Genomic DNA, 23,763 nt, shown 5'->3' with positions numbered 1-23,763 from the left:
TCCACTGAAGGTGCAAAGGGTATTCCATTATGGGAAACATGCTTCCTTGCAGCCATGGTGCGGGAACTCTTGTCCAGGAGACCATGAATAGTCAACTGAGTAGCATCTGCAGGAGAACCTGTGACTGAGAACTGCAAACTTGCAAAATGGTTGCAAGCATCTGTCTCCTCAACTCATTCCTCAGAGCCTGAAAATAACTTCTCTAGTGCTGTGGTTAAAGAAACGTGAGCCTGCATCATTGTTATGTGTATGAAATTCATTTTGGTTAAAAGGTTAAAAAAATCATTTTTTAGCCTTCACTAGGATTTTGGGTTTGCTTAGGGGGCGCTATAGTTGCCTGTAGATGGGGCACATTCTAGGACCTTATCTGACTGTTCGCTGCCTGTTAGAAGAGTTCTTCTGAAGTTCAACTAAGGGCTTAGAAAAACCATTCAACTGAGACAGTATAAGACTCAACTATTAGTATAGGCTGTACAACATGAGTTCAGGGTAGCATAGATGGAGAAGACAGGCTTATCTTAGGAGGGAGAGAGGGCTTAAGGAAAGTACATTGAGCTTGTTGTACAACATTGAGACAACAAACACTGCCAACCAGGAGTATTATACAAAATAAAGGTTTATTATGAATATATATATAGGCCAAGTTAGGTCTTGGAGTAAGTACTAGACGTTTATAAAAACACACACCACTATGCTTGAATGCACAAAGGCGTTCTAGTCAAGTCACACCAATAATTACTTTTAGATGACATACAGTAATTCAAGGGTAGTGGACCCTACCAGTTGTACCGTGACACTCAGCAAGAAATTACATAGTAATATCAACTGGACAATATACTTTTCAGAAAAGTAACACACTTATTCTAGGAACAGTAAAAACATAGAACCTCTTTTGGGATAACAGTTATACTCAAGTTAAGTAAACCCTTTTGTGTAATCTTGAATTACAGTTGCTTTTCAGTGCACAGACTAAGGTAAGCTGGGTGTTCCCAAATAGCCGTTTAAGATGACTAGCCTGGAGATGGATGGGATGCAGATTTTATTCATACATCAATAAACAAGATGACACAAATAGTTTGGCAAAGTTTGTCTGTTTTAATGTCAAGTATCTAAAACGGAGTACAATGAACATTAGCAATCGCTCAATACTGACTCTACCTACTTCATAAAAAAGCTGGGTTCTTATACCCATAACTGGTCATCACTGACGTTTTGACCTGCGTCATTACCAACGTCTTCCTGCGTGGCAAACTACAAAAACCTAACGGGAGGTGGGATTGGTTCTAAGTGAATAACTAAGCATAGGTTCCATATTTGTATAGGGTAACGGAGAGAGATAATTGGATAGTTAACATCAGGTGGGGCAACTAAGCCCTTCCTTCAAAATGGCCACTATGAAGGTCACTAAATGTACAACGTCCCATTGGCTACACAAGCTACAGGACCCCCAGCTACGTGGTCCCCTACAATTGGTTGGCTTCTAACCCCCGTCAGTACTTTTCCACCTACGTTAGCAGCACGCAGACTGAACAACCAGGTGCGGGTGAGCTAGTTTTAGCACCAGCTTCCCACCAATGAGCATATCATCCATCATCACCTCAATGGTCCAGTGTCAATTAGGGATTTGAAGTTTGCCTTGAGTTTGTACTGTTCTCTGAGAATTCTTAAGGAGTATGGGTACCAGCTAGCCTCTGTGCGTAGGTGTGATCATCTTTTTCGTCCAACTTCCTTCTATCGCGTGACTGGACACCATGAAATCAAGCCTTTTCGTGTATTTGATTTTATTCTCAATAGTCCTCTGACGTCTTTTGTTTTTGCCTGACCTCTCTGAACAGGAGCTTCTTTTCTTTCACGTTAATTGTATTCAATGTCAGTCAATTCCAGCTTGATAAGACCATGGCTTTCTTGGCTCAGTGAACTCGTTAGCTGAACTTTTATTCTGTTTTATTCAATTGCTTTTATTAACTGCTTTGTTCAGTACTGCTTATATACGTAGTGGAAACATCCATCCTTTACTTGTCCATATGTTTCTCTAGAGATATATATGTTGGTGCTTGCCGCGGTCTAATCTATTTAAAAGCATGTGGCTAGCTTCATGATTGCTTTGCTGCTTGCGTTTCATTGCATCTGTACACGTTTAAACTAAGTATCTTCATCAGGTCTGTGGCATAAGTCTCTTTACCTTGATCCCAAGATGTCACTTATCCTTGGTACCTCTTTGTGCTTTATAAATCGTCTGCCTCTCTGGTCATCTTTCTATATGGGTGTTGATTCAACTTTGTATGACGTCACCATTCATCTTTGCCATTTAGTTTCTCTGCTTCTTCAGGAATCTCGTTCAAATGGCCATCATATTGTCTTGTATGCAGGTATGGTTTCCTCAATGGGTACTTTACCTCCCATATTCTCTTAGGTATAGGTATTCTTATGGGTACTGCAGAGTCCATGCTCTTCTCTTTGCTGGTTTAACTGTTCAGTATACGTCACATACTTTGGTTCATACATTTCAGGTAATGTAGGCGGGGCAGTTGCAGTGGGGGTACTTTGCTCCTCCTCTACAAAGGTAAGCAATAACTTTAACTTATTTTTGGAAGGCACATGGCTAACACAAGTATAGAATCCACTATACTTTTGTAAGGAGCTACACGCAACCTAAAAGATAAGTTTAACCTAAGCAGCCTTATTTTGTACAGGCTATAACAGCAAGTCAGGGGAAGCAAGACCCAATTGGGGGTACTCATACAATTGTCCTAACGGGAATAATAAGTGAAACCAACAGCATTACTTTTGGAAAGAGGGGAAACCAATTTGCAGGTGAGTAACTTAACCTTCAGTCTACTTTGTTAGAATGGTGAGACAGTTTCTAAGGAAAGCAAGACTTGCAGATTACTTATTTAAGAAGGCACACAGCTTATTCAAGGTAAGTAAATCCTATATATACCTTTCATCATGGCAGAACATAGCTAAGGTAAGTAATAACTTTTTGTAACTATTCACTCAGAGTTTAAAGTTACCAACTAACTCTTTTAAACTTTTTCAACACTTTTCAAGGCAGACCATTTAAATGATCTAGCCCTTCCCAATTCTAATACATGAGTTTTCACATAAGCAGAAGAGGGACCCTAGTGGTCTAGGAGCCAGCACTAGGCAGGGTGAGATAGGGCTCTGTTGCAGACAAAGTCAGTGTTCCTGAGGAAGACTAAGCAAACAAGTAAGTAGTCCACTTTGAAAGATAGTTGAGGGTCCACTGGGCTCCACAGAAGACACCCTAGCAGTGGGCCTAAGTGAACTGGATGGGTGGCCTCCCCAGCAGCACCGTAAGGATACAAATGAATCGCCCAGGCCCAAGGTAAATAAATACCAAAGTCAGCAAAGTACCTTATCAAGTGAAGAAGAGTTCCAACAAGAAGACTTCAGGAGCTGCAGCCAAAAAACTGTGATTGAATTGCTTTACCAAGAAGATTGAAGACACGAATCTGGAAGGACTTTTGCAGAAGGAATTACGGGAAAGGCTCTAAACACACGGACTACTCGGCACAGAAGAAGAGGATGCCAAAAGGAGGAACTTCAGGATTTTCTGCCAAAAACTGAGGCACTACATTCCTTGTCAGAAGGCAGGACCCTGGATGGGCTTTTCCAGCAGGGATCGACACAGAAAGCTTCAGCAAGGGTCACGGCTCTGTGGATTTGGCACCTTTTCAGGAGCACAGAAGACCGAATATTGCCAGTCGGATTCTCATTGTTTGCAAAGTCCAAGATTCTGAGGGGACTTCTCGGACTTGATTTGTGTCTCTGGAGATCCAGCAGGATGCCCACAAAGTTTCTGTGAGATTCGGAAGACCATGCACCACCAGATGGTTTGAGGTCCCAGGGTATTGGGGTAGTGCAGCCCCGCAAGGTCGCAGTGCGATGTGGGATGGCTCAAAATGTAGGTGGTCTTGAGTCTAGTGGGTCTCACCAGGCTCCGGGTCGTCTGTTTCGGGATCCTCAGGCTGATTGTAAGGAAGTGTGACCACAAAAGGGAGGGGTGGAAGGTTTTGAATGAATCTGTACCACTGGCAATGCTCTGGGCAACCTTCCACACCACCGTTTTTTAGCCCGTCTGCACCATTGCAAAAGGGGTCCAGCCATATGCAAATCAATCAGGTACTGCCACCAATGGTAGCTGCCCAGCCCGAACTGCTAGGCCAGGTCCCTTCTGCACAGAAACACAAGCAACCCCAGACATGTTTCGGCCTTGTTGGGCCTCCTCAGTGAGGTGCAGCCTGGTTCCCTATGGGGCAGCGAGCAAGGGACGCACGTCTGGGCATACCCTCTCTCACATAGTGAGACAAACTGTGACCACAAAAGGGATGGGTGGAAGGTTTTGAATGAATCTGTACCACTGGCAATGCTCTGGGCAACCTTCCACACCACCGTTTTTTTAGCCCGTCTGAGCCATTGCAAAAGGGGTCCAGCCCGTGGTTATGATTATTTCAAAACCTTCCAGCCATCACCTTTTCGTTTTGCTGATTGTAAGGAAGGACTATTGCAGGCTCCGGTTACACAGCAGACTCTCTGGTTGCTTGAAATAGTCTCAGCTGCGTTTTCCTCATATTCCTCTTCAGTTTTGGTTCCAGTGGTCGACTACATCTTCAGCTTCCAGGATCAGACTTTTATGCAGCAACCCAGCCAATCAAACAGCCATGCAACATTCAAACTTGGGAGGTTTTGCAATCCTTTCCGGACAGCCATACTTCCAGTGGATTCTTGCAGTCAGGACTCCTTCCTCGCTTACTGCCTTCACAGCCACTCTGGAGTCTGGGCGGGGAATCAGCAGGATTTCCGCTGAAGATAAGAAATGTCCCTGCCTGGATGTCAGGGGAAGGAACAAGAAATGCAAAAATGGCGAAAAAAGAAGACGAGAGCCATTTTGGTAAAATGCGCACACATGGGTGCCTTTACTGGGGCTATGGAAATCAGCCCACGGTAAAGGTGCACCAAATTAATAAAAAGGTTCACTGCCACCAGTCCTTAAAGGTATGTTTGGCATTTTAAAATAAATGTTACTTTTAGAATGTCCCCCAGCACTCCACATAAGGTGTGGGGTGGTGGTCTCACCTAATAAAATGTAAAAGGGATCCAAAGATCCTTTCTGCCCTTGGAAACAATAGTTCTCACAAGGTTTGCCAGAGAAAGTTAAAAGGGGAGCCCCAAGGGCATCCCAGCAACAATAAGCAGTATGAGCCAAAAGTTGTTGGAGGATAAAATTAAAAAGACACTCTGGAGAGTCTTTAAAATGACACCCATAAAGAGAGTAAAAGGCTACGTGCGTGTGGAAAAAGGTTCCCTCTTACTGAGGTGTAGGGAATGATATTCCACCACTAAAGCAAAAAGCTCTGTGGTTGACAAAGGTCAGGAAGATTTATCATTATATGAAAATCGTACCCAACACTGCCAGGTGCCTCTGTCTGTGCTAGATTGTGAGACAATGTTGCAATCATGAACCAGTCTTTAATAGAGGAAACTGTAACTGGGAATAACAGATTTCCCGACCAGAATGTGGCTTGAAAAAGTGTACCCCATCTTAAATATTAGGCGCATTTTGTGGAATGCTTCAGAACGGACCATGACTATATTAGATGTTTAAAAAGTACCATGATAAGGCAAGGATGTAAATATTTCACATCCTTGCATGCTTATGCGTACCTTCGACATAGGGTCTAAGTTGGTATGTTATGGCTGCTTTGTTCCTCAAACGTATTCTACATGGGGGGGGATGGCCGATGACAGCTGAAGCAAAGGAGGGGGGAGGGTAATCCTCGAGCAAGTTTAGGTGCGCATCACATGACTACAGAACTATATGTTCCTACCATTAATGTTGAAAGACTCTATATTGGCTGGGGACTCGTTTATGAAATGTTCTCTCTGTGGAAGAACACCACAAGTTGCCACTGTTAAGGCATTGAAACCCATATTGTAGAGATTAATATTGGCAAGTATTTTTCAGGAACTATTACAGGAGCTGGAACAACACCGGGACGACTTTGATAGTATGCAGAAGAATAGCAGTAACCTTTCAGAATATGGCTCTCCTGGGGAGGTTGGGGACCCTAACCAGCGCTGGACATCTATTGAAAGCCAGTTTGTCTCATATCAACAAAGCCACTATGACAGCTCGGTGAGTACCCTAAAAAATGAAAAATGCTATTAACCTGGTGTACTAAATTACGATTTTCCTATTTAAGGTAAATCTTACTGACCTGTGTCAAACCCAGAACTTTAAGCTTGAACTTGGTGAAAATGTGTCTTGTCCATAGGGGAGTGGGAATCTTTGTGTATGTCTCTACATAGTGTGTGTTTGGATTTATAGTTCCCTGTAACTTTTGGGCTTAGGCTGGGTTGCCCCTTTGGGCTTCCCTTTTGTAATTTCTCTTATTATATCTTGGGTGAACTACTGTTCCCAAGAGGTAAAGGGGGATTCCCATCCCCTTTACATTTTATACAGTGAGCCAGGACACCACAGCTTATGTGGAGTGCCAGGGAGATACAATGTATCCCCCTTTTCACTTACCTGGTAACATTTGTTATAAATACAAGTTGAAAGCCTAGTGGCAGTGTAACTACTTTTATGACTTTGTCATTATCACTTGCAGGCTGTCAAATCAGCTTGCAGCAGTGTCTTCGGCGGCAATCCTTTGTATTCCAAGCCGAGGCTCCAGAGTGTCTGAGAAGGCAGGAAGTGAGGGAGGAGTCCTTCGTCCAGTGATTGAGTCCAGCACTCTGGTGAGGTGACTTAAGCTTGGGTCATCCTGCTTTGGGAACGTCCTCCGTAGACTCCTGGAGCTTTTGGCCGGCTTAGACGTTGCACTCGACTACGCATTTCTCGACCCCAGGCACTTGGTTCCAGCAGCAGCAAAGAAGTACAGCCAGATGGGGAAGGTCTTCCAGCAAAGTTTGTAAAATAGTGTCTGCTGGGTATAGAAAGTTACAAAACGTAAGCAAAGTCAGTTTCACTTTACTGCTCTTGGAAACCAGAGTTTCACCAAGAGAAGGTATTTAAACCTTTGGGAAATCTAAGAGACTTCCCTGTGCCACTGCACTGAAGGTGCTGTGTGTCACAATGTAAAGATGATGCCTATGGAGTTTGTCAGACTCCAAGTCAAAAGAAACATAGAGTACAAATCACAGAAAAATACATGAGCGAGTGGGAAAAAGGTCTCCCTCTCTCCAGGTTAAAAATTTAAAAGTCCTAGAGTCCAGCAAAAGTGCTGGGGGTCCCTAAACTAAAGAGGAATTAGCACATTTCTGGGAATTCTCCCTAACACTAGTTTTTGTCGATTTAAATGCTCTACAGCTCACATTTAAACCTCTTGAGATAGGTCTGGCTACTCAGTCGCACTACCATTTTGTGTAGTACAGACCTATACGAATAGGTGGGTTGCCTCATACCAAGAGAACAAGGGTGGTGTAGTCTCCCACAGGGTTACTACTCCAATTATTGCCTAACTAGCCTCCCTCATCGATGATTGCTGCCAGTTTTCCTTCAGTGTCCATTTCTTCAGTCTCCAGACCAAGAACCCAAGGGCGGGATCCTGTGCGGCTGCATCCTGAAGGCATCCACCCAGATGCTCGTATTTTCTTCTGTGGTACTGTGTTGGCTTGGTTAATACTTACCTTACGTCTTGTGTGAATCCTATGAGGCTGAGTGGGTGATTCATGTGGTTGGGAGTTTGCCCATACCATTCGCCCAGGCCTAACGCCGGAGCGCATACAGGGAGTCTTCTGTGATGTCCCTGAACACTTTCGACTAACTTTAAAGTGAATACTTATTTGTTTGATGAGATACCCTTTGGAACTTCCTGCAACTGAACCCTATCCTGATTTGCCTACAGCTGGCTACTAGACCACTAGGGTCCCTCTTCTGCATCTGAGAAAACTCATGCTATGGACTAGGGAAGGACTTTAAAAGGTAAGCATGCTCTCTTGAAAACTAAAACAAATGTAAAAGGTACTTATTTGCTAAAGGGGTTAGTGTGGTAACTATATCTCTGTAATAGGAGTTACAAAGTGTCCTGAAGTTTATACTTAACTGTATGTTGTTGGTTGCTCCTTTAAAAAGGTATAGATGTTATTTTACTTACTTTGAATGGTGTGTCCCCTCTCCCCCTTCTGATAAGTAATACGTGGTTGCTACTGTCTTATAATTTCTTAACTGAATGAGTTTAAAAGTTACCAATAGGGTTTACCCACCTTGGATAACAGATTGTCATTCTTAAAGTGTACCCTTGGGTTTTGATTTCCCTGGTCTGCGTCAATGCATTCCTAAAACAGTCTTGTAGTTAATACTTAGCTATGAATTGATGAATGACATTCTTAAAAGGATAGTAGGTTCCTTACTTATTGTGAAATACATTGTGTCTTTCTTAAAGTGTAAAATTGGGTTATGCTTTCCCTTAACTGCTTTAGAGCACTTCTAAATAGTCAGGAGTTGTTACCCTAGAATTGTATCCTACACTTCTGAAAGGTATCCTTGGGGAAACTGTCTATTCCTTTAATAGACATAGTGTAATTGTTTAGATACCAATAAGTTATTACTGACCTTGAATAGCTGATGCGTCTCTTAAAAATGTAATATTGCTGAGCTAATTTCAATAAATACTTTTACTTGCCTGACTGAAGTCACTCCATGTGTGGTTAGAGTACATGGTAAATTACTCACCTGTTGGGATTTGCTTTCCCCGAATTGCTTTACTGACATGATATGGCATTTATAACGTGCCTGTACACAAGTGTTTCTAGGCGCGTCAAGACAAGGAGGGGGAAACAGAGGGAGGACCAAACAACGATCTCACTAGGCCCTGTCATTCAGATCGCACAAGTGCGGGCAAGTGGAAGGGGAGAAGTGCTGAGTGAGGGAGGCGGGAGGCAGAAGTGCAGGTAACTCAAAGGTACAGCCAGCGGGTGGCTCAGTACAGGTAAATGGGAAAGTGCAGCCAATGGGTGGCTCATAAGTGCAGAGATAAGGGGCTGTAGCGATGCAGATACAGACCACAAGTGCTGCGGGAGCCAAGAGGCAGTGCAAGGTGCAATTGGACATGCAGGAACCTGGCCCCAAGTTCATAGTGTGGGATACATCTACCAGCCCAGCAGAATCCCCTAACTCACCAAGCTACATCTCAGCGGTCACCAGCAGAATGGCTTCGCTGGTTCTGTTGAGCACTATCGCCTTGCATTAAAACTGCGCTTTGCAGACTCCAAAATGATGGCTGTGCTGTTTTACCAGCCACACATGGGGCAAGATGAAACACAGAACACCCCTAGAATTGCTGCCAGTATTTTCTTCAATTGCTCCAAAGAAAAGAATTCAAAGGCAGCACTGCTATGCTGCCAGCTCAAAACCTTTTCACTGAGAGAGGAAATATTCTGCCTTTTAAAATGACTGCGCCCTGATTTTATTTTTCATCTGTTCCACAGTACACAGTTCTGATTCAGTGAGACCCAGCTAGGTCCCTACATATTCAGGTGTGCTCCAGCAAAAAGGGGGCAGTTCTCATTGAATGACAGGTTGTGTCAGGCAAGATCTGTGAAATAACAAAGGACTCTACTTCAAGCCGTACTCAAAACGCTTTCCTGTTTGCAACAAAATGACGCAGATAAACTCTTCATAAGAAGCTCTCTCTCTTGTTGATCATGTCAGTTTCATTGCTTTGAACAGATTCCTGTGTAGTAAAAATTGACTATGGCCCTGAAAATGCTCAGAATAAAGATACCAGGGGAAACCGCATTTGAACGGGACAGCAAAGGAAAATTAACCATGTGTAAAATGGAGCTTGTTACAAACAAGAAAATATCTGTTTAAAAGTAAAATGTTGAATTAAGGCTCTGTCCCTGCATAGAAATGTGATGGGGGTTTGTTTTAAAACATATATAGGATGTCTAATACCAACAGTCTTGCTTTCTAGTTCAAGAAAGAAAAATAAATAAATACAGTTACTGTTAAACCAGCAGGACAGGTTTTTAGGCCCTGGCTTCAAAGGACTGACTACAGGATCTACTGTCCCCCAAGTGTACCATCATCTGGGACATATGAATAGGCAAGGGTGATGCGTTTCACACCCTCATTGGACTCTGTGGCAGTGCTCTAGCCGATTTCCATGGATTTCTGGGACACATAGGTGCGACTTTTTTAGCAGCACCTCCCCTCCACTAAAACTGGCTAGCTTCAAAGACAAATCCATGGCACACAGTGCTAGTGCCTGACAGTTGGCTGTGGGTTGAAAAAAAATTCCCTTATTTGGCAGACAAGGCTGCCCATTTGTGGCAAAAGACTGTTGTGAATTAATAAAGTTTAAGACTTTTATTTCTGTAACCGGGAAACACAGGAATGCAAATGTTTAACAGTTTAAGTGTAATTTTTGTGGCATTAAAACAATATATTGTGGCTTTCCTTAGCATGTATGGGACGCAAACGGCAGAAAAATTTAATTCATGTTAAAAGTGTACATGGTATAACTTCGAAATGTAATGCAAACATGCTCTGTGATAATAGGTACACATATATAGAATTGTAGAATTTTGAGTGAAATATTTCCCACCAAAAATGGCAAACGATTATTAGAAGGGCTACATGATACCGTATAAACTTGGGAGTTGGAATGCCATGCTCTGTGTGAAATATGTAATCTGCCTATGGAATTTTCAAAAGTGCCACAACTTTAGAAAGGTGCATTTTTGTGTCATAACTGATTTTGGCAAAAGTGACTCTGGGATGGCTCTGTACCTCATAAAAACACACCCCAAAAAACTGAGTCCTCTCCTTCAGTCCAATCTGCTTCTAGGGAGGAGACGACATACGTAGGCTGACCTATCCAGTTGTTAGAGGCATGTCCAGCCAAAGCTGGTCCCATAGTATAATCATGTGATGTCATCCGCCTTATAGAAGGTAGAATCTCACAGAGACCAAGGGACTCTCTTCTGAATTTTCCAGCTCCTGCGCATCCAGATATTGCATCTTCACTCTGCAAGATTCCAGACTCCACTTCCAGGGTAGAGCATAGCTGACCCTATCCAGGCTGGAGCATTAATCCAGAAAACCCCCACTAAAAATCCCAAGAAATTCAGGTAGAAAGGGGAACGGTGGCTGAACCCTCAGTGGGATTATCCAGTGCTGCCTGCTTTCCTTGCTATCCGCTCTATGCAGCTGAGGTGCCGCTGTGCTGTGACCAGACTTTTACCCAGCTGTTTTCTTCTGGGAGAGCTTGCCGCTGTAACCAGTGTCCAAATATTGCCTTGCTCTCCAGAAACTTGGTGCGCTGTCCAAATACCCGATTCAAGTGCTTGTTGTATTTCCCTTCCCCAACACCTACAAACTGCTTCCCTTGCTCTGTACCTTGTATTAGATTCCACCCCATAGAAATCCCATAACTGCTTTAGCAGAAATCCTTAAAACTGTCCGAGTTCTCTGTGCATCCTGTCCTTCATCTCTAAGTGTTAGCACCATTCTTCCACTCATTTCTGTCTTGTGTAAGTCCTTAGTACTATTTTGATTAAACTTAATTAATTCCCACATAAAGAGCCACACGGCGTGAAGGGGTTACACTTGCAAAGTAACCTGTGTCGCGGGCGGAGTCTCTTTTCTAGCCACTAAAATATAGTTTCTGTAAAACTTGTCCTTTCCTTTTTAAACCGATTTTCCCTGTCCACTGCTTTTATTTTTAAAACCGAATTTACTTTCCTATTGAGAATCTCATCCTGTCGTTAATTTAGAGTCACTCTTTCACTTGCATATTATCCCTGTGATGTGCATCTGTCACTCAGCATAAAAACCGCATTCCGCTTTTTTATTTTTTTCTATTTCACCCGTTTTTCAAACCGTTTTGACATTTAAACCCATGCAAATTAGCAAATGAAATTTCTATGCGTGTGATTTGGCTGCACTGTTTTTCACTTTCATGTTGATTTTCTGAATTGTATGCCCTTTGTTAGGACATTGCTTGTAGTCTGCTAGTGTTCTTACATCTGTGATAGTGCTATGCTCATATTTACCTCGTTTATTCAACCACACAGGTAAAACAAATATTTACTCATTCCGAGTGTTATTTTCTGTAATTGCAAAGGTTTTTAAATAAGGTCAGATTTTAATTCTGTTTGCTGCCTAGTATACCTGACTTTGTGCTGCTGCTTTCTATCCACTCAAAATTCTATTAATAGGTGTTTGAGGGAGCATTGCGGGGGGAAATCTTAACTCTGGTGCTATCTACCCGAACATTAAAATTGCTCCCATTCATTTGTGCTTTGGATATGTTATAGTAGAAGGTCAAACTAAGTGTATTTCATCAATGCACCTTGTCATTATCACCCCATTGGTGATTGCTGGCTAATATTACATTTGTGTGATTTTCTTTGTATTTAAATTAAATAAATATTGAATTGCCACCCATCGGCCTGGTTCATGGTCCATTGTGACCCGGGGGTACTTGTAAAAGGGGGTGTTAGACGGGTTGGGGTCCAGCTCAATCCGAAGTCTAGGAAATTAAGTAAAAGTGTTTTAATTGTGCGCTGCATCCTAGGCTAGTGGCAAGAGTCCTGGTCATGTGTGTGATGCCCGATTAGAATCCTTAACAATAAAGTGGCCAGGTTACCAGTGCGTGGAGCAGTCGGGACTTCAGCAGGGGAGAGGAAGAGTACGCGGAAGCGAAGAGAAAGGTCTCGAGTTGCTTCCAGAACCGGCGGTGGCTCTGCTCAAGTTTCAGAGAGGTAGGTAGGCTGATCCAGAGGGAGCTCGAGAAGGGAGATGTGTAGAAAGAGTGAGTTGGAGGTAGTGGGGTACCAGGCCCAAAAAAGCCTTGTGGACGATGTAGAGGGTCTTGAAATTGATCATTGCTGTCACTGGGAGCCAATGAAGAGATTTCAGAGCTGGAGAGATACGATCCCTCGGCTGGAGGCCAAGGGCAAGTCTCGCAGTCCTGTTCTGGATAGGTTGTAGAGGACGGAGAGTAGAGGCAGGACCATTTAGAAAGAGGCTGTTGCAGTAGTCCAGCCTAGAGAGGACCGAAGCTCTTGAGACAGTGAGCTTCTGGGGAAAGTGAGGAAAGGAAGAATACCTCTGAGGAGTTGCAGCTGATAGTTTGTTTTCTTAGAGACGTCAGATGTGAGGAGAGGAGGAGAGAGAGGGTGGAGTTGAAGATTACCCCAAGGCTCTTAGCCCCACAGGTAGGAGCAGGAAGAGGGCCCAGAGTGGTGGGGAGGGCGAAGGGAGGAGGGTGAGGGGAGAGAGGAGAGAGGAGAGAGGAGAGAGTAGAGAGGAGAAAAAAAGAAAAAGAAACAAAAAAAAATAAAAAAGCTGGTGTTCCAATGAGGATGATCTCAGTCTGGTCAAGAAGACAAACAGATTCATTGTGAAGATTAAGCTGGGATATGGCCAGCTTTTCCAAGAGTTTGCTCAGGAAAGGAGTAATGGAGATCGGGGTGATAGTAGCCGGAGAGGAAGGATCGGCAGAGGGCTTCTTAAGGAGGGGATGCGCAAGGGAGTGCTTAAAGGCGGAGGTGGAAGATTCCAGTGGCAAAGGAGTGCAGAAATCAGCCAAGGCCGCCGGAACAAGGGTGTCGATGTCCTTGATGGTTCTGGATGAACAGGGGAAATTCTCCTTGCTTACAGGCACACCTATTTAAAACCTCCGAGAGCAAATTCCAGACGTGGAAGAAATGGAAAGCCTGTGCGCTCAGAGACCATGGCCAATGCTGCGGGGCACAAACTCCAAAAGTCGGAATGTAAATTGACATCTTCGGCAGTGAATCAAGCCCAAGAGATCACCCCCAACATTGCCTATGAAGGGGAGGTAGATCTGGGTCGCCGCCGTTTGAGAAGTAACAAAAGTACACTAGATCTAGAAGTAAGCCTCCCGAAACTGGGGAGTGAAAACGACCTACCGTCTAATCCGAAGGTGGATCCAGGACCCGATGGCGGTGGCTCGAAACAGGAAGAGCCAAGGATCGACATGAGCCCGCCTGAGGTGAGTCTGTCCGAAGCAACTGGCATTCCGCGCACCGCTGAGGCGAGAGAGCTTCCGGCAGCGGCGGCTGGAGGGTGGCCCCTGCAGGACTCCACGCGGGACCGCAGCTGCAAGGTGACAGGCTCCAGTGGCTCTCGCTCGGCTCTGCCCCTGACGAGTGGAGTCCAGGAACACGCAGCAGATGGCGGCAATGCTGGGGAACAAGTCCATCCAGAGACAGAGAAGGGCTCCAGTGGGGGGGAGTAGACCCCCCCCCCTCAAGCCAAGGAGGAGCCTGGAAGATCGGGCATTGCCACCACAAAGCCAACACTAGCACTGGAGGACTCCAATAAACAATCTCAGCCAGCAGCGGGCAATAAATCAAGTGTGAGAGCGATGAATCATCAAGAACCGCAACACAACAGGAGCGGTGAGCAGCGCCTAGAAGTCCAAGGCAGTGAAGGGGAAAGAGAAAGTGACACAGAAAGGAGTCATGAGGTGGATAACTCGGACCCAGACATCGATGGTGACATGGATGCGGAGTGCAACCGTACCCTCCTAAAAACCAACTCGCATGGAGACAAGCCCAAATGTAAACTTCAAACAAAAAAGCAAGTGAAAACACACAACTTGGCGAACACAAAGCCTAGTAAGCAGAAGGAAACCATCAAAAAAATTGTCCCAAATTAAAAGGAAGACTAAATTGGCGCCATTACAAAAAACCCAAAATAAAGGTGGGGCAAAGTTGGGACAGTTCTTGCCAAAGCCACTCCTGTCCTGTCCTCTGAAGTCTTTTTTCACCAACTACCAAAAGAGGAAAATAGATACAGACACCGAGTGATCTGACGCAGAGCTACTGGAAGCTACTCACGATATTACGCCAATAAAAAAACTCTGCAAAATTGATATTGCTACTGAAAAGTCACCTAACGGAGGTATGCAAAATACCTTGCTAGTGGTTCCCTCGCCAACAAAAAATGCTATGCAAAAACAACCACAGATGAGGGAAATCCAGCAGACGACAGAGACACCCATGCATTCAAACACAGGCCATCCGCCCGTAATGACGGAACCGAGAAAGACTACACCGCAACAACAAATGGACATTCTGCCGCAAATTGGATAGAATTCAAAAACGTCAAAACAGGTGCTGATGCCACCAAGGCAATCTCTCGTAGAAGAAAACGCTCCAGTTAATGGAATGGACAATCCACAAGATCAGCAGGAAAAGGGCCAACGCCTGGCGTGGACAAAAGCTCATATAATCACAGGACAAACTCTTTATTCAAAAAGGGGGACATGGAGGCAAGGCCACAAGAGGACCGTATAAACAAACGCAATCCCAGCCCCAGGAACCAAATGCCTCAAGCTTCTGGGAAGCTTTGGCTTCACCTCGTGGTAGCAACAAACGACCAAACATCTCTACCCTTCCAAAGAACCGGCGCTTTAGTGACATCTAATCAGCAACTCCAAAAGACTCCATCAAAAAAATCGGATATGATAACGATAAATTCGGCCATTACTATTGCCCTAGCCCCGTTTGGCAAACTGTATGAATTGATAAGAGAGAGCATGCAAGACAATACCACAGTCCTGTCAAACATATACACTAAAATGAAGTTCATAGAAGGATATATAACAGCAACGCAGACCAAAAACACCATCCAACATAAAGCCTTGGAACTCAGTGTCAATGCTTGAAAAACTAGTGGATGTGCTGCAAGCAGAAATTAAAAATCAGCCCTGTAATGGCGATAAGGGATTGTTCTGACTTGAGTGTCGTGTAGACCGATGAGACCTCCGTCCCCAAGTGACGCACAGGGGAACGAAATAGAAACCCGCTGTGCGACCCTTGAGGCCACAGGTGAGAGATGTCTTCCCAGATCCACGGAGCCTCTGGAACACCGATGCTGCTGTCAAGAAGGAAGGAGGTTAAGCACCAGGCAATCACAATACAGGCAGGTAAACAAAAGAATCTAAAGTGTCTTACCTATCTGGTGTAAGGGAGACCCAGGTAACCTAGTAGGGAGGTTCGAGGCTCATTAGATGCGGCGGTCCCTGGAATAGTAGAACCGCAGGTTAGCGTGGATGAAGGGTAGCCACCTGTGGGAGTCAGGGCTTGACTTGAATCCCCAGTAGGGAAAAGGCGTAGAAGATCAGCAAGGTACCAAGGGATGATCCAAAGACAAGTCGAGGTGCAGTCCAAATATCCGGCAACAGGTAAACAGTTCCAAGCAAAAGTACCAAGGGGTGTCCAAGGGAGTCCGAGATAGAGTTCCGTGATCAAGGTAACAAGGAGCAAGATGTAACGCCAAACAGTGTCCGAAGCCAGCTGAGAAGCAATGAGCGTTCTGTCTCTCAGACCTTTATACTGATCGCCCCTGGGTCATGTGACTTCTCTGGATCATGTGACGTCCACCAAGATCACATGGGGAACGCCATAGCGTATCACGTGACCGGCGTGAAGACGTAAGGCCGCCCTTTCTGCTATACGTTCTCCAAGGCAGTTGCCAATGCAGAAAGGGTTGCAATCGAGCCCGTACACTGGTACGGAGTTTTCGGTTCTGTGGTTTCACCGAATCACTTGAGCCTCGAAGCTTGGGAGGAGATGTTGGGGGAATGTGAGCAGTGTTCTGATGCGTCGTGGCCTGGTGTGCAGAGGATCGCCTAACAGGGATCAAAGAAAGTTTCTGCTACAAACTCGCACAAAGACGGTGCCGATGTCTTAAAAATAAAAAAAAGAACCAAGGAAATAGTGGAAATGGACAACATACTAACAATGGATAACGCACCAAAAGACCTACTACTTACAATGAAACAGCAAACGGTCCTGAAACTGTCAAATCACGTGGAAGAACCAGTGAACACAAATGACAAAAAGGTGACGGGAAGAACAGAAAAGAAGTCATGAAGATGTCAGAATACAGGTTGATAGACAGACCGGCTCCAAGGTGGTTGACCTAACAAGATCACCCAGATTGGCTGAGGAATTCCTGGTGAATTCAGATCTCATAAATCTGTCGCAGCACTGGGAAAGCGATCCGAAGATTGGTGAAAAAATTAGGCATGTACCCGTAGGACCACGCAGGAGTGAGACTGAAGCAAACAAAACTCACCACTCTGTACACCTTCTTGACAATAACGTCCGGAGGTGTCATCCGGATAAGGTCCTGAACAGAGAACACTTAGTTTTCTCCGGCATCTTTTTTCTGTCACCGCCCGGCATTGCCCGTTTTTTTCTTTTTGCATTATTTCTAAGTGTGGCTCTCCGCGAAAAATAAAGATAAAGGACTCATACACATCTTCAAACTAGAGCAAGCCAAACGAGTAGAAGGTTGTACGATCCTCAACAGAAAAAATGTCCTAGCAATAACAAGGAAAACAAACTCCCTAAGACAGATAGGGACCGAAGACCTCAAACTTGTGGAACCTTACCATAGAGGTGAGATAGCAAAAGCATACCTCCATGTGAAATCGCACAGTATCCAAGACTTGTCGAGAGCAGTGTTCAAAGAAATTGAACAGTTAGGGTTCCACCTTTCAGAAATCGGAGATCTGAGACCGTCGGATAAAAAAGATTCTACAAAGAAAGAAGAGACATTTCGTAAACAGCACTATTCTTCAAGAACAGAAAACCTCTATAGCGCCTACCGAAGCGGAAAGTGGCAAGTGCGAAACAGACAATATTCCTCTGACGAGAATATAGTCCAAGAAGAGCAACGCCAGGGGAAATACAGATCTGAAGCCGAGGATGAAAGGCTCCGAGACGCCGCTGAAAGATACAGAAAGAGCTCCAAGCAACAAGAGCGAGGTAGACACCACAAAAGAGAGGACAACCAAAGTAACTTCAGACAAATTTACTCCCCAAAAAGGCAAAGACAGAATGGTGAAACAACACGAGACGCAAAGCCACGGGGGGGGGGGGCAGAGAAGTAGCCACTAAAAAAGGTCCATGGAACTGGTTGAAATCAACTCTGATGCCTACAAACAAGAAGTAGCAACGATCTATGTCCTCTGTTTCCAGTTGTAGTGATCTTCTAGAAAGTCCGACAGACACCTACACTCTGGGTTCCTGGAACACCAGAGGACACACACATTTAACGATGACAGGAGACGTCGACCTGGGACACTTTGATATTCTGTTCTTACAGGAAACCTGGTTGGCGGACAAACCATCCCTTGATGGCTTTACGGTACAAATATCACCGGCAACGAAAGGTCTCGTGGGGCGCCCCTCAGCGGGGCTATTGACGGCAATTAAAATAGGCTTGGGTTTCACCATGATGGCAACCTTGGAAAAATCATATGGGATATTAGCTGTCCTGCTAAATTGACCTCGAAAAACTACCAGCGAAGAAGCAGCTCACTAAACCCATTTGGTGGTCATAAATATTTACTGGAACCCCCAACTCACGACAACCAAAGCGTTCTGCTCAGACGTGGAGGCAATAATTGATAAAATCTACGAGACAGATGAAAAGATTGACATTATAATTTGCGGGGATCTGAATGCAAAGTGTTGTAAAATCACAGACGACCCGTTGAACCCGTTCCCTCAAGGACAAACAGTAGAAAGAGGCAAGGCCTGGACGTCTCTAACAAGCCCAAGAAATCTGCACAATATAACATCCCTGTTCCCAGAGCAAAATATTATCCCGACGTGGGAACGGCTAAATGCCAAAGCCACGCTGGACCATATCTATGTGAGTCGAGGTCTGCTCCTGATTATAAAAGCTTTCGACGTACAGAGAACTGTGCATAGCGACCATAATCTTCTGGTCTGTGTTTGGCAAGGTACACGTATACCCAAACGGTCATACAAATATGATGTTTCCATAAATAATCAGCAGTCAAGGCTTCCCCTCACTACAAAAGACGTGACGAAGATAAATGCCAAATATAACATCGAGGATTTCCTTGCAACACAATCGGATGGCTACACAAGACTAAACTATCTCCCTCTACTGCTGGCCCACAGAGTAACAGCTACTACACAGAAAAAGCAAACAGAACAGCCGAAACATGTGTATGACAAGCTGGTGTTAGAAAAACGGAAAGCCATGCGCAAACCGAAGCGAATTGCATGGAAAAGAAATACTCCCACACCCTGGCGTCACTGGGAAGAGGAAGCAAGACTATACTCAAAATGGATAAAACATCGAAGAGCAGCACTCTACCAACATGATTTGGAAGAAATGCTGTGAATCCGGAGAATTTTGGTCTTTGATCAAAACGATGTCAACCCAATCTGAAATTGAGATATCCAATTCTGTTTCGAGAGCCTAATGGACAGTGCATTTCAAGACGCTCTTTGACCACCCCAATACTAGTCACCCAATCAAAATACAGGATTCTACCACTCCATGGGCAGATGTAACGAACAGTGATGAGATTGAAAAATTGATAATCAAACTTAAAAACTCAAGAGCGCCGGGGCCTGACGTCTTGGCCAATATAGATCTGAAACAAGCACCGAAAGAGTGGGCAGCAGTGATCCGTAAAATCTTTAGCCACTGTGCTAGATCAAAATCGATCCCAGAAACATGGTCAAATGCCATCATAGTACCTATCTTCAAGAAAGGAAGCAGGGAAAACCTGGAGAGCTACAGGCCTATAGCCCTTTCAGACATAGGGAAAATCTACGCCTCCAGCCTGCTCGGACTCTTTAGAAATTGGTACAAAAATGCACCATACAATGATCATTTCCAAATGGGTTTCCAGAAACAGGGCAGTACAGCCGTTAACATCTTGCTTCTCAACATCTTAAAGCTCAAAGTGAAGGAAGGCGCACCGAAAATATACCTTGCTTTTGTAGATCTAGCAAAAGCTTTCGACAAAATTGAACAGTTGCTAATTATTATCCTATTACTTTAACTGATGTACTAAGCTGAAGTTGGCTGAATATACGCAGTTTTAAAAGACCCATATCCACAACACTTCCTTCCGCATTACCCTTTGCAGTCTGTTCTGTTTTGTGAAGTAGGTAAAGAACTGTATTCTTGAAGTTTGAGCAACATGCTTAATCATTATAATGCACTTAAATGTCAAAATAGCGCAAAATACGGCTTTTTGCATAGTAGTTAAGACTGAAAAACAATCCTATTGAATATTTCATTTTCTTTCCCAGCCAACAAATGCTAGGAAGTGGGGCACTGGAGGATACATGTCTGGAGGCGGCGTGTCACTCTTGCCTTCGGGGTACCTTCTGGAAATCAACAAAGTACTGCTGGCGATAGCTGATGCAGAGTTATTGCTCAATGCTCCCGAGCTCAATGGTGGGCTCTATGATGGCTTTTCCACACAGGAGGATTCATTAAAGGTAAACCATTTGTTGGTGCTCTGAGATGAATGCATTACTGTCAGCACTTTATTGCTAGTTTGCAAAATGTTTTGTTTACAGTAATCTTATAAATTGGTCTTCTGTCAGTAATTCATAGTTACTGTTAAGATGGATTTCCAAAATCAGCCCTGCTGGGAGGATTTTGATAGGCCACCCTACTATGGTGAACAAGGAGACACTGAGGACTAGCCAAACCCTGTCAAGGACAGGTAGTAGAGTGGCCAACGTTTGAAGGGTGTGAAGGGGTCTAGGGCTACAAGGAGTCCACACAGAGCAGCGCCAGTAATTCCAGTATGAAAGCTAAGTATATAAACATACAATTACTTATTAGGCCATTAGTTTAAACACTAAGCAGATATAAATACCAGGCAAATATTGTCAAACAAATCCTTATGAAACAGATGTATACATTAACCCTTAGGAGAGTTAGATTAGCACTTGAATCAATGTCCAGTGTAACACAGGTTAATAATCGTCTACATAGAAATACAATATTCTTCAGAATAATCACAATACAGCTCCTATAACTCCTTTTAAAGTCCAGTTCTATGATGGCTTAGGGCATTGTGCCCAAAAGTCACCAGTTCCGAAGCATGGACTCTCTTCAGGTAGGTTTTTATAAAGATTTGGAGTGCCAGTGGTTATGAATAATAGAGTCCCAAAGTTAGATATAAAATTCTGATTAGGACTCCACTCAATTCGACACACTAGGACAGGCCTACAGGGAGGGGTCCATAACACAGATTCCACCACCAAAGGTTAGGTAAGAGTGAGTTTGGCTCATGATTTAACGCTTTTGTAACATTATGGAAGATGGGGGGCTGGGGGGGGGGGGTGGAACGAAGCAGGCATGTTGACTTATCCGCTGACTCTGATTCTTCCAGAGACCATGGCTCGTGTTCTGCAATCGGTTATGGACACAATCTTCTGCGCTTGGTCTGGTCGAGCAAGGCTCAGTGGTTGCAGGTGCCTGGATTTAGTTAGAGGTCAGGCAGCGACAGGCGATCTTCCAAAGTGTTGAGGGGGTCTCTAAGGTAGAAGGGAATTAGCACATTTCTGCAAATTCTCCCTAACAAGCACAAATTGCTGGGGGTCTCACGGGTGATGGTGATGTGGAATATAAATGAAAATCTAACCTAACAGTGACTCATTAAGGGAGGTCAGATTTGACTAATGGAAAACAGGGCTCCAGGACAGGCAGCAGGATGGGTCCACAAAGAAAAGGGACCACAGAGGTCTCATCCAGGATGTCTCATGAACAAGCAGATTAGTTTGGTGGTGCAGAACACGCAACTCTGGTTTCAGCCAGGCAGCAGGGACTCCCACTTCAGATTCAGTGAATATCACAGGTCTATGAAGCACCAGAAAGCTGCAGGCAAGGATTGTCACATGGAAGGCAAGAAAGAGCTTGAAACAAGATTCCACAGCACAGAGAAAGACTTTCACCACCCGCAGAAGCAGGAGTACAGCAGTTCAGCTAGCCTGAAGGAGCCTCATGGGTGTCCCATTTCTCCTGTATCTTCCAGGTTAGTTGTTAGGGTGGATTCTTAGAAATGTGCCAATTCTCTCTACCATAGAGACCCCCAACAACTTTGCTGGATTTTAAGACTTTAAATATTTAACCTGGAGAGAGTGAAACCCTTTTTTTCCCACTCTCTTGTGTATTTTAATGTGATTGTGAACACTGTGTTTCTTTTGGTTGTGGAGTCTGACAAACGGGAGTCTGGCATCATCTTTTACATTGTGTCACACAGCACATTCAGTGCAGTGGCACAGGGAAGTCTTTCAGATTTTCCAAAGGTTTAAATACCTTCTCTTGGATAAACTGCTGTTTCCAAGAGCATTAAAGTGAAATTGACTTTACTTACATTTGACAACTTTCTAGACCCAGCCCACACTATCTTACTTAGTATCCCCTTTGTCTAGTTTCTCATGTAACATTTTGGCCTTTCTACAATTAAAGGGATCGTTCACTCAAACATTTTGAATGGCTCCAAAGATGCGCAATAATCAAAAACATATATAAAAAATATGTTTTAAACAAAGATCCTATGTAAAACTTTGAGCAAATGAGGCTCAAACTAAAACATTTGAAGCACAATGTCACGTCACCATGTCCCCTGTCTTTATGGAAAGCGCTCTGATGCCTGAGGTCTGCAGCGCTATAGAAATAAATAAATAAAATAAATAAAACATAAATACTAAGAGGCATCCATTTTTTTAAATGGATGAGCCTCCTGTGCTTGTGTTAAGCTCTGCCCTCGCAGCATTAATGAAGCAAAAGTCGGCTGTAATAAACAAAAGCTACCATTAGGTGGCTTTTCCTTTATTATTGCAGGAGAGCAGAGAATGCAGTCGGGATCCTTCCTGCCGCCTGCTGCGTAAGTTCTTTTTTAAAAACTTTTATTTAACAATGAAAACCTCAGCATTTATAAATACAATGTTGTTGTAGCTATTATGTCTGTGGTTTTCTTAAGTTTCCCGGGCTCCCCCGGCTCGGGTAAGCTCGGGAAACTTAAAAAGAACACCAAGGCAATTATAAATACAACCGCGTTGTATTTATTATTTCGGTGGCTTTCGCTTTGAGTCTCCCGGGCTCCCCCTGTCCCGCGGCAGCCCGGGAGACTTAAAGCGATAGCCACCACAATCTAAAAAGAAAACCATGGAGAGGAGCTCTAGTAGACGCGTTCATGCTGGACTGGGAATTCCTGCTACTGTACGAGTTTCCTCCTGTCCCCGTCATCTGGGAAGAAGTTGCCCAGAAAGTAAGTGCAGTCGGCACCACCGCACGCACAGTGCGTGATTGCAAAAAATGTTGGGACGACCTCAGGCTGAGAGTCCGGCACATATTGTCGGCTAATCGGAGCCAGAGACTGGCAACAGAAGGAGGACCACACTCCCCACTGAAATTGGCCAGATGGGAGGAGACCTGCAGCTCCATCATAGACGTGGAGTCCATCGAAGGAGTCGGTGAAGCAGAGTTTGGCGTGCCAACATCGGCAGATGAAGGTGAGTGTCCCTACTGAAACAGTAAAAATAATCAAAATCATCCTCCCCCAAATGTGGCTGCTTCACCAGCCAACAAATGGGCCATCATGCACACCTACACATATCCATGTACACATTCTGGGTTTACCACCATCCCATCCCAATGCATGTTGTGGTCATACACGAATACACACACAAGACGCATTTTATGGGCATGTGCCACCCAGGACGACCCTCCCAAAACACATCAATGCCCAACTGCACCCAACAATGCGTACATGTGGACACGACTACGCTATCAAAATCCACTCTTCAACATTGCATGTACACAGTCTCCTACAAAGCCACAAATGCAACTGATCACATGGCGCCATATGGCCAATGACTAATGCATGCACAATGCAAGCGGAACAATCACTGATGTCCTGCCACTCTTTGTCCCCCACAGGTACGAATGCTGAC

General features: G+C 44.4%; 1 protein-coding gene across 5 annotated transcripts in view; it reads left to right on the top strand.

Annotated features, from left to right (window-relative positions):
• Window positions 1-23,763, top strand: part of UTRN (utrophin) — a 2,010,688-nt gene that overhangs the window by 880,298 nt on the left and 1,106,627 nt on the right. For all 5 annotated transcript variants that reach the window (XM_069606729.1, XM_069606726.1, XM_069606725.1 and 2 more), the window contains 2 exons: window positions 5,990-6,160; window positions 20,101-20,292. In XM_069606729.1, the coding sequence (XP_069462830.1) occupies window positions 5,990-6,160; window positions 20,101-20,292 (363 nt within the window). The remainder of the gene's footprint in view (window positions 1-5,989; window positions 6,161-20,100; window positions 20,293-23,763) is intronic.

Source organism: Ambystoma mexicanum, chromosome 4p, assembly GCF_040938575.1.
Source record: "Ambystoma mexicanum isolate Mex_15411 chromosome 4p, UKY_AmexF1_1, whole genome shotgun sequence".
In the NCBI taxonomy this organism is placed as follows: Eukaryota; Metazoa; Chordata; class Amphibia; order Caudata; family Ambystomatidae; genus Ambystoma; species Ambystoma mexicanum.
The sequence above is the reverse complement of the archived record's forward strand: the minus strand, read 5'-3'. Positions and strand labels throughout refer to the sequence as shown.